The sequence below is a fragment of the Gorilla gorilla genome, chromosome 8 (assembly GCF_029281585.2).
Source record: "Gorilla gorilla gorilla isolate KB3781 chromosome 8, NHGRI_mGorGor1-v2.1_pri, whole genome shotgun sequence".
Lineage (NCBI taxonomy): Eukaryota > Metazoa > Chordata > Mammalia > Primates > Hominidae > Gorilla > Gorilla gorilla.
The window spans coordinates 138,131,474-138,143,563 of record NC_073232.2 but is presented as its reverse complement, the minus strand read 5'-3'; the positions used below and the strand labels follow the sequence as shown (position 1 = coordinate 138,143,563).

The following is a 12,090-nucleotide window of genomic DNA, read 5'->3' as shown; positions in this document are numbered from 1 at the left end:
GAGAAGACAAAGATGCAACTGGGACAATGAAAAAGTTGCTAAGTAGTACCCAGAAAAGTTAGGCCAGGTGTTGTGGCTCACACCTGTAATCCCAGCACTTTGGGAGGCCGAGGCGGGCGGATCACCTGAGGTTGGGAATTGGAGACCAGCCTGACCAGCATGGAGAAACCTCGTCTCTACTAAAAATACAAAATTAGCCGGGTGTGCTGGTGCGTGCCTGTAATCCCAGCTACTTGGGGCGCTGAGGCAGGAGAATTGCTTGAACCCGGGAGGCGGAGGTTGCAGTGAGCCGAGATCCTGCCATTGCACTCCAGCCTGGGCAACAAGAGTGAGACTCCATCTCAAAAAAAAAAAAAGAAAAGAAGCAGAACTAGGGCAAGAAAGGTCAATACCAACAAGAGATACAATATTTACTATAAATGCAGAGAAGGCAAGAGTTCTTTGTAAAGCTGCAATCTCAGTATCCCTTGAAATGTGAAATACTCAAATTATCGACATTTGCCAAATGATAACATTTTTTAGCCAGTAATTCAAGTTTGCTAAGGAATCAACCCTCAGTATGTTACTTAGCTTGCCCAGAGTGATTCAGAAGGCATGTAAAACTGGAGAACTCTAACAAATAAGGCAGATGGTTTCATGTTTCCCTCTTTTCTGGCTGGAGATAACCTTTTCAGTTTGTGTTTGCATTGCTTACTGTTAACTATCTCCAAGTAGCTGTTACTGGAAGGGGAGCTGCATCCTATGTGGTCAGAGCCACAGTTGAGTACGTGCAGTATAATTTGTTGTGACTTCTGCTCAACTGTTAACTTGGCCACGTAAGCAAACATTCCTACATTAAGCACGATATGGATATGTTCAGTCTTCTACTGATTATTTTAACTGGTATTTAGACGGCCTTTTCCCATTTCTGAATTAATGTCTTTGCCTCATAGGTGAAATAGTTTGCTCTAATGTAGAGGAAGGCAGAAAAGGAAAATGAAGACTGTTGGATTGGTATATTTGTTGTACTTCCAGGAATGTATAATGTTTATACTATTATCAACATACTGTAATAAACTAATCTTGCAGAATGTGTTTCATGAGCAAAGAGAAATAAATTAAATGCAGTTTTTAAAAGAGGCCCAAATCAGAAGCTTGAGAACATGGCTCATGATCATTGGAATCTTGTCGAATTTTAGAGTTCGAAAGCAGCTGTCCTGGACCTTATATGAATAACCAGGCTGAACGTGTCCAAATGTTTTAATAAAACTGGATGGTATTATTTCAGCAACGATTCTAGCTATGTAAAGCAGTGCCCACTGTCATCATAGTACTGTCCCCCTGATGTTGCCATTAGGCTAGAAAGAGTAATTTATTTATTTATTTTTATTTTTTATTTTTTTGAGACAGAGTCTCGCTCTGTTGCCCAGGCTGGAGTGCAGTGGTGCGATCTCAGCTCACTGCAACCTGCGCCTCCCGGGTTCAAGTGATTTTCCTGCCTCAGCCTCCTTAGTAGCTGGGATTACAGGCACCCACCACCACGCCTGGCTAATTTTTGTATTTTTAATAGAGATGGGGTTTCATCACATTGGCCAGATTAGCCTCAAACTCCTGACCTCTCAAATGATCCACCCGCCTTGGCCTCCCAAAGTGCTGGGTTTACAGATGTGAGCCACCGCACCCGGCCTAGAAAGAGTACTTTAAAATGCTGATGGCCTGAGAATTTCATGGTTTCAGTTGCCACCTTTCTATAAAGATGCTTAGAAGCAACTGTGATGTAGTGGAAATTATACTCGCCAAGAAACTAGAAGATATGGATTGGTTCTGGTCATGCTGTTTACTGGCAGTATGACCTTGGACAAGTCACGCCTCTAAGTTTCTTTCCTCATGCATCAAATGAGGGTGTTGGCCTTCATGTCTTCCAGAGATTTCTTTCAGTACTGAAATTCTGCAACTACCATGCCTATCTCTAGCCCTGACCTCTCCCTTAGCCTCCTGCCTTGCTTTTCCGTTGATCCCAGGATGGTTATGCCTGGATGTTCTTCTGATAACATTGACCATCTTCCTGACTATCCTGAAGGTCATCTTCCTCCCCTCCTAACTCCTGATTCCCCCCAAAAGAACTTTATGCTGCTCTTTAGCTTCATTCATTTATTTTACTTTCCAATTTCCTGTTCTTGTCAATTATATAATTAGTATTTTAAGTTAGAAATCATAGAATATTTGTCTTCTTCCTATGCATAATTAGTCTGTTAGTGGGCACTGCTTATTCTTCCTTTGCAGTAATTTTCCCGTGGTTTTATTACCTCTCTCCCATGCTTAGCACTGAGCCCAAGCCTTTCTCTCTCTTCTTTTCAATTATTATGATGTCCTTATCCATCTTTCCACTCAACTCTTATCCCTACCATATGTCAGATTCTCTGTTCGGTATTGGGAACAAATGCAAACCACACGTGTAGCTTAAGGATCTTCCCACATAGTGGGGAGACAGAGAATCAAATTCAAACAAGGGTTTTGGCTGGGCACAGTGGCTCACATCTGTAATCCCAACACTTTGGGAAGCTGAGGCAAAAGGATCACTTGAGCCCAGGCAATTGAGACCAGCCTGGGCAACAGAGCGAGATCCTGTCTCTACTAAAGAATTTTTTTTTTTTTTTTGAGACAGAGTCTCACTCTGTCGCCCAGGCTGGAGTACAGTGGTGCCAGCTCAGCTCACTGCAACCTCTGCCTGCCAGGTTTAAGTGATTCTCCTGCCTCAGCCTCCTGAGTAGCTGGGACTATAGGCGTACGCCACCACACCCAGCTAATTTTTGTATTTTCAGTAGAGACAGGGTTTCCCCATGTTGACCAGGCTGGTTTTGAACTCCTGACCTCAGGTGATCCACCTGCCTTGGCCTCCCAAATTGCTAGGATTACAGGCATGAGCCACCATGCCTGGCCTAAAGAAAATTTTTTAAAAACAAGTAGTTTTAATACAGCTTTTCACATGAATGATGTTTGAGGTCTTGGCTAGGGACTCTAGATAGTGGACCCTGACATGAAGGCAATCCGTTTAAAAGTAAGAATTTGGCAAGAATAAAAAATTACTTGCTAAGGAATAAAGGAGGCAAAATTTTATGTAAATTCTTAAACGATGTAGAATCTTAAACTGTGTAGAATCACAGAATTTTAAATTATTTCTAGACAGTATAAGAAATTATTCATTCAACGAATAATTACTGAGTACTAGGATAATTTGGTGACCAACACAGATAGGTCTGTGCTTTTAGAGCTCATTTGAGGGGCCGTTAGGTAGTGGGGAACTAGGAACAAACAGCAACCTCAGGAAGGTGATGGCTGCCACGGTGGGAAGCACACCATGGATCCAGATACCTAGGGGATCACAGCAAGCCTTGTGGAGAAAACGACACCAGAGTTCAAACTTGAAGGATAATTCTCATTCATTCAGTCTATTCATTTTACAGGTAAGAAAACTAAAGCTTAGAAAATTTGTGGTTTACATGGAACAAATTAATGGCAAGCCAATCCCTTAGGTGGCTTCTTATTCCTGGGTCTTGCCTTGATTCCACGTTTCCTGAGCGCAGTATCTTAAAATTTCATCTTTCATAGAACAAAGTAAGAGTTGAGTAAATAATTACTGATAACTTTCAACCTGTTGACAAGGCTGACACCTATCTGAAAATGCAGGAAGTGCATTTGCCTTTCAGTCCTTAGGAATTTACAGTCTACAGCAGTCATTGATTTTGGAGTTACTTGTATTTCTGGTGAGTTATGTTTATTTTTCAAATTACAGTGAGAATTCAGATCTAAGAATTTCATAATGAATCTCGTAAATAGCAGACCTCAAGATAATTAGAAATTTCACAACGTTTAAATTCCTTAGATCAATTAAAAACACTCTTGGAATAATTTATTTTTAAAATGCATGTAACAATGCATAATTTACTGACAATGCCTTAAGATTGTAGCATACAAATGAATTCAGTACATTCTACTATAATAATTCTTGTACAAATGAATGTGATAAACATCAGTTGGTCCATAATATATTTTAGAAAAAAAAGGATTTTTAAAATAAAATGGCTCTAGAGTAGCTTTGCTTAGAATTGACTCCAAATCCAGATGGTTTGGTTGATTATCTCACTGGGTTTATTTAGATGGGTTTATTTATTTAATTATATTTAGATGGTAAATTACCAGGATATTTTAGCTTTTATTATCAGAGAAATGTTAAGTAGGCTTATCTGGATATTTGTTATCATCATTTGGATTTAAATATAAATGCTTTAATTTTGAGTCACTATTTTTTATCTAAATGCTATCTATAATTTACATTGCTTAAAACACAATAGCTGATAACAGAAGCCATATTTTTGATGGGCCTTCTAATCAAAAAGAAAATAATCTCTAAATACATTAGTCTTTTCAGAAACACAGTTGAGGTTGAAAGTATTTTTTTTTCATTTTTGTCCTTGATTTTTTTTTTTTTTTTTGAGACGGAGTCTCGCTCTGTCGCCCAGGCTGGCATGCAGTGGCGCAATCTCAGCTCACTGCAAGCTCCGCCTCCCGGGTTCACGCCATTCTCCTGCCTCAGCCTCCCAAGTAGCTGAGACTACAGGCGCCCGCCACCATGCCCGGCTAATTTTTTGTATTTTAAGTAGAGACGGGGTTTCACCGTGTTAGCCAGGATGGTCTCGATCTCCTGACTTCGTGATCCGCCCACCTCGGCCTCCCAAAGTGCTGGGATTACAGGCGTGAGCCACCATACCCGGCCTGTCCTTGATTTTTATCTGCCTTTTTTTGTCTGGCAGTCAAACTTTCACAGTCCCTGTTAACTCCTGTTTCTTCTTAACTTTATTTCCTAGCGGTAACTCTGTGCATAATCCATATTGTTCAGAGTTTCACTAAGTAAGATGTAATACAGCCCACAGCTGATTTACTGATGAAAGAAAATCATTTATAAGATGAACCCTGCTGTAAGACAGAGCTGTGTCTTGTTTTGTTTTCAGCAGAAGCTGATCCTGTCTCATTTTTTCCTGCTACAGGTTCCTCAGTGGTGTGCTGAATATTGTCTTTCCATCCACTACCAGCACGGGGGCGTGATATGCACACAGGTCCACAAGCAGACTGTGGTCCAGCTCGCCCTGCGGGTGGCGGATGAAATGGATGTTAACATTGGTCATGAGGTTGGCTACGTGATCCCTTTCGAGAACTGCTGTACCAACGAAACAATCCTGAGGTTGGTTTGTGGGGTTCAGTCCGCTGCCTGCTGATGATTCTTGGCTTAGGTTCTACAATTCTGAAGGAGCATTATTCTGCCATTCTACCTGTTAAGCATCTATGCTGTGCAGTAGCAACTGGTCTCTGTCATCAGCCAGCCAGCAACAGTTGCTTTCCCACACTGGCATCATCTGGGATTCCTTGTCTAAATGTATCCCATGACTCCCATTATCCCCAGGAAAAAGTTAACAACTTGCTTGGCCCCTCAGAAACTTCAAGTGTGTGCTTCTGGAGCTATGCCTCATGCAGGGTCCACATCATTGCCTGTGTGCAAGCCACATGGACACCTGGAGCACGCTGTGTGCCCTGTGCTTTCCACACCCTGTGCCTGTACACCTGCCCCTCCCTGTGCTCAGCATGTCCGGGCCAGGCTAGTTCCTCCTAGTCACTCAGTATGCAGTGTAGCAGCCACCTACTCCAGGAAGGCTTCCCTGCCCCTCCAGTAAGACACATTAGAAAACCCTCTGTGGGGCTTCTGGAAAACTTGGTGTCAGCCTGCATCATAGCAGCTTCGACCAGTGTTTCTCAAACTGTGCTTTGCAGAGTCTTCTATGTTCCAAGGAGACTTCTCTGTGGCTACCGCAAGTTGTGGTATCTCTTCTATGCTTAGCTTCATTATGAGATTTCCTTTGAAGAAGGATTTCCAAGAGCCTGAAAGAAGAAAAAAAAAGGAAAAAGAAACTGGAAAAATCACTGCTCTGGGCTAGTGCTTCTCAAGCACCTTTATATTACAGCCATCATAGAAAGTGATAGTATCCATACAGTACCGCAAGGAAATGGTCACAGCTGCCTGCAGCCAGAGTTGACCATCCCACGGGCTTCAGCTGCCCCGGGCACTGCCCGACCACTCCAAGAGCCAAGTAGCTAAGTATCTCGGGGTCAGTATTTCTGCACCTCTCTAACCCATTTGTGTGGCATACAGTGTGCCACGCGCAGCATTGGGGAAGCTCTGCTTTACTGTAACAGGGCAGGGATGGTTTTTCACGTACTCATATCCCTAGTGTCTCATGTGCTCATCCCCAGGAGGATGTTCGGTAAACTGGATAGTGGAAGGGATTTTGCCCTGTCCCAGCTAGCACTGCACTCTGGTGCGGTTCTTATCTCCATTCAGAAAACCCATGGGGCCGGGCACAGTGGCTAATGCCCATAATCCCAGCACTCTGGGAGGCCGAGGCAGGAGGATTGCTTGAGCCCTGGAGTTTGAGACCAGACTGGGCAACACAGTGAGATCTCATCTCTACAAAAAATACAAAAATTAGTGAGCGTGATGGTGCATGCCTATAGTCCCAGCTACTCAGGAGGCTGAAGCGGAAAGATCACTTGAGTCCAGGAAATCGAGGCTGCAGTGAGCTGTGATCGCGCCACTGCACTCCCGCCTGGGTGACAGAGTGAGACCCTGTCCCAGAAAAAAAGAAAGCCCATGGGGCTCATTCGGTTTGTACTAAGCTACTTTCCCTCAAACGTTTATCTTCAAAAGTAGAAGACAGTCTTCAGGCTAGTGTCAAATCACAGGGGAAAGTCTTTAGACCATCAGCACTCTGACTTGAACTTCTTGAAGATATATTACCTTCTGTTATTATAACAATTATGTCCCTGAGTCATTAAATTACTATGTATTTATAAATTGCTGATTGTGTAAATTGTACGTGAGAGGTACAAAAGAAACATAAAAACCTCTCTGGTTCTTAGGAGCTCACAAACTAGTTAAAGAGCTGGACAGGACAAGACATAGGACCCTGAAAGGGTTAAGGATCCCTAAGCAGATTCGTGGTTGGTTGGTTGGTTGGTTTGACGTTTTAAAGTAGCCCTTTGAATTATGTTTTTAATTAAATGATGGTTCTGACTAGGTTCTGAAGTTAATATTATATATTTAATACCATCTAGACTTTGAAAACCCTTTAAAACGACTCTTTAGTCATTTTTAAAATGAAATATTATAAGAGCTTTGTCATAATATGGAATCAGATATTTCTTTTTCTTTCTTTCTTTTTTTTTTTTTTTTTTTGAGACAGAGTCTCACTCTGTCTCCCAGGCTGGAGTGAAGTGGCACGATCTCAGCTCACTTCAACCTCCATCTTCCGGGTTCAAGCGATTATCGTGCCTCAGCCTCCTAAGTAGCTGGGACTACAGGCATGCACCACCACGCTTGGCTAACTTTTTGTATTTTTAGTAGAGATGGGGTTTCACCATGTTGCCCGGGCTGGTCTCAAACTCCTTAGCTGAGGCAGTTTGCTGGCCTTGGCCTTTGAAAGTGCTGGTATTACAGGCGTGAGCTACCGCGCCCAGCCTAAGATACTTCTTAATATGGAAAGCCACAAAGATAAATAATGGTGGGGAAATCTAATAATACTGTTAGACACGCCTCACCTTTTAAACATCTATCACATGTTAGGCTTAGGATTGTTTTATGGTAAAAACGCAAGCATTCAATTCTGACACCCAAAGGAAATACTATATATTAAAGTATGTATTAGTTTCTATCTGTGTATGGCATTCCTTTCTTAACAGGGACAGTTGCTTCAGGTGTGGTGGGCTGAGGTACAAAGGCACCCATGGAGACAGGTAGAGAGTAGCTTCCTGCTTTGACAGGTTTTGCAGGTTCTGTTTCTTTCTGCCCTTGCTGGGCTGCCTTATTCTTCATTGCTTTCATATCTTCACTTCACAGTTACTCTTGCTTCTGAACATTGTACTTTCTTTTCCACTGTGACATGCCCCCGGAACCAGCGCAGAGTCAGAAGATACTGTGATGCATTGTGGTAAACAGTGTTTGAGTCACAGGAAAGAGGCCAGAGCTATTGAAAAGACCCCTATGATAAAATAAAGCAACACCTGTTTTCTTCCTGGTATTCCATGCTCTGGAGAGGAGGCAACATGGCTGTCAAAGGGTGTCTCCACCACTTACTCACTTGTAACCTTATAGAAGTCACCTAACCTCTTTGAGCTTTAAGTCGCCTCATCTGAAAAATGTGGATGATTAATATACTTGCTCTGAGGGTTGTTGTGAGGACTATTAAATTTATGTAACTGATGCATGGTGTATGTATGTGGTAGCTATGTTTATAATTATATTTTTATAATTATGATTAGAACAAGATTGATTTTCCTGAAGAGGTATGCTAGCCATAATTTTGAATAAGCTCAGATTGAATAGCTATTTAAATCAGAGGATTTAACGTTGATCATTGATTGGCCGGGCACGGTGGCTCACGCCTGTAATCCCAGCACTTTGGGAAGCCAAGGCGGGCGGATCCCAAGGTCAGGAGATCGGGACCATCCTGGCTAACACGGTGAAACCCCGTCTCTACTAAAAATACAAAAAAAAATTAGCTGGGAGTGGTGGCAGGTGCCTATAGTCCCAGCTGCTCGGGAGGCTGAGGCAGGAGAATGGCGTGAACCCAGGAGGCAGAGCTTGCAGTGAGCCGAGATCATGCCACTGCACTCCAGACTGGGCAACAGAGTGAGACTCCATCTCAAAAAAAAAAAAATTGATCATTGATTATAGAAGGCAGTAGTCTATATTTGATACTGTCTTTTTCATTTTTTTGGTAGCCCCTTAGTATCTATCAAACACATCATAGGCAATTAGTAAACTGTCTTTAAGCCTACTACTCTTTTTTGGATGCTATATGTAACAACTTTGTTCTTCTTTAAGCTTTTCTCTGGCCTTTTTTGAAACCATGAATACCTGAATATTATATACCTAAAATAGTCTTTAGGAACTACATATCAAGATATCTCATAGAAGTGACTCATAGTGTCAAATGGTGGTCTTTTCTGTTTTTAGAACTGGAAAATTCTCAAATTTTCATTAAGGTTAAACTCAATTATATAATTTTATAAAATATAAATATTAATCAAACTTTATTTTATTATAGTCTTCGCTTTTAGAAATTTAGCCTTAATTTAAAGATATAAACTGCATTTCCTGAAACCTTGGTAGTGTATCTATTTTTTTTACGTACTTATTAGTTAACAGCACTTTTTAAAGTATCATACACACAATATCTCATTACCATAAAGTTCAGAAACATATCTTTGTGTTATATAGAAAAAAAGTAGTTTTTTTTTTGCGTTGTTTTGAGTTGGAGCCTTGCTCACATCGCACAGACTGGGATGCAGTTGTGGGATCATAGCTCACTGTAATGTGGGACTCCTCCTGGGCTGGAGTGATCTCCCACCTCAGCCTCCCAAGTAGGTGGGACTGCAGAAAAATGTGGGTTTGTATAGTAAGTTTTAGGATTGAGCCTTCACAATTCCCTTATATAATCATCTGTAACGCTAGGCCTTGCTGGATGAGTCTGCTGGAGTTTTTAATAAGTTAGCATCTTCTCTTTTTTTTAATTAAGCCTAGATGTATTTACATAACACATAAACCTCCTCAATCTTATAGGGCAGCATTACTTCCTATAAGATCAGTGCTTAGGTGAGTTTTGCTGAAAAGGAAACAGAGATAACATTAGAAATTAAATCTCTAATTAGCCTCAGCAAAAAAAAAAAAAAAAAAATTGAAAACTAGATTTCAATGCATCTGTTGGCATCTTGCACAAAGTATAATACTATAGTATTCAAGATGCTTTATTTTCTAAGTTTGAGGAAAGGAATCATCAATTTATCACTGCTCATTTGATAAGACACAGGATGAGAACCTGTATGAAAAGAAAGGCAGAGGGCATACACTTTGATCTCATAAAGATCCAGAGAGGAAGAACATGGACTTTTATCACCAAAACTACAAGGCCAAGGAAGCAATCGTTATAATTTGACAGTGACAACAGACAGAACAACTATCCGGGTTTGAATCTTGACTCTCTACCTGGCTCTGTGACCTTGGGCAGGGTACTGAATTTTTCTGAACTTCAGTTTTCTCATTTATAAATGAGTCATAGTAATGGGATAGCAATATCTACTTTGAAGATTTATTCTGAAGATTAAATGAGAAACATATACACCAGCTTAGTGACTGGGTCACACTAGGCGCTTAATAGATGTTTGTTTACTTCCTTTTTTTTTTTTTTTTCCTTGAAAGAGGTTAATTGAGGACTGTGTCAAGATCCCCAAGACTACCCCCAGGTTCAGTGATTTGCTAGAAAGGTTCATGGGATTCAGCATATTATTTACTTATAACTAAGGTTTATTGCATTGAAAAGATACAAAGCAACATCAGCAAAGGGAAATAGTGGATGGGACGAAGTTTACAGGAACCCAGGCGCAAGCTCACGAGCTCTCGCCCAGTGAAGTCACAAACCGTGCACTTCATTCACAGCTCGTGAAATGGTGCCCTACCAGGGAAACTCAGGCTCAGTGCCCAGGGTTTTTACTGAGGGCTGGCCGTAGAGGCACCCTCTGCCTAGTATGTTTCAAAATTCCAGACTCCCAGAAGGAAAGCACATGTGCAGCGTAAAACATATTGCCTGTACAAATGGTTCAGACACAGCAAACTACTCTTTTCTGGGGGAGTCTCGCTCTGTCGCCCAGGCTAGAGTGCCCTGGCGCAATCTCGGCTCACTGCAAGCTCCGCCTCTCCAGTTCACGCCATTCTCCTGCCTCAGCCTGCCGGGTAGCTGGGACTACAGGCGCCCGCCACTACTCCCGGCTAATTTTTTGTGTTTTTAGTAGAGATGGGGTTTCACCGCGTTAGCCAGGATGGTCTCGATCTCCTGACCTTGTGATCCGCCTGCCTCGGCCTCCCAAAGTGCTGGGATTACAGGCGGGGCAAACTACTCTTTATCAGTTCTGGGAATGGTGAGAACCCTCCCCAAATCTAAGTTCCCAAATGCTAGCCAAGGGCTAACCTTGCAGGCAGGCCTGTCGAAGGATAGCAATCTCAGAATTGCCATGTACAAGAATAAATAAAAGTAAATACCTTAAATGGGTAAAAAACATATGGGATTGGGGCCGGGCGCGGTGGCTCACGCCTGTAATCCCAGCACTTTGGGAGGCCGAGGTGGCTGGATCACAAGGTCAGGAGATCGAGACCATCCTGGCTAACACAGTGAAACCCCGTCTCTACTAAAAAATACAAAAAATTAGCCGGGCGTGGTGGCGGGCGCCTGTATTCCCAGCTACTCTGGAGGCTGAGGCAGGAGAATGGCGTGAACCCGGGAGGCGGAGCTTGCAGTGAGCCGAGATTGCGCCACTGCACTCCAGCCTGGGGACAGAGCGAGAGACTCTGTCTCAAAAAAAAAAAAAAAAAAAAAAAAAAAATGGGATTGGTTTCTTCAAGCAGTAATACAGGTAAATATGTAAATAGTGTCAGAAAGTTATTTTCATTAAGCTTAGTGACTAATAGGTGGTTATTTTAATTTTAAAAAATCATCCCAAGAAGTATGGGAAAAGTCCATTAAAATCACTAATGACCTCTCCCCACTCCAGGAATTCTAGCCAGTTTTCATGCTGCCCTTAAATAGGTGGTTACTTTTTAGATCCTTCTGTTTGCTTATTATTTGGATGACATCTTAATGATATCATCTCTCACAGTGAATCACCAATAATAGTGTCTGTCCTAACAGTGGGCTAGCAGGACCATGAGCCTGAGCCAGGATGGTTATTCTTGTATCCTTTCCTTGAAAAGTGTATAATTTTACTCAAAATTCTTTCATTGATGAATGCGAGAGGAAAAATTGACCAGGGTGTTTTATGATACTACTTTTTATGTATAAAGCTCAGAACAAAAGTTAGATGCAGGCTTTTATTAATATTTGTAATAAACATTTAGGCAGAGGTCTTTAACTTAGGGTTCAGAATGGTCTTTGTAGGGGGCAGTCCATGAACATATACAAACTGGGTATAAATCTTGTTTATCTGTGTTTTTTTGTGCTATAATTCTGTAGA

General features: G+C 41.8%; 1 protein-coding gene across 1 annotated transcript in view; it reads left to right on the top strand.

The window, feature by feature from the left end:
* DHX32 (DEAH-box helicase 32 (putative)) overlaps positions 1 to 12,090 on the top strand; it is a 60,068-nt gene that overhangs the window by 24,253 nt on the left and 23,725 nt on the right. The window contains exon 4 of the mRNA XM_019035021.4: positions 5,025 to 5,218. Within this exon, the coding sequence (XP_018890566.3) occupies positions 5,025 to 5,218 (194 nt within the window). The remainder of the gene's footprint in view (positions 1 to 5,024; positions 5,219 to 12,090) is intronic.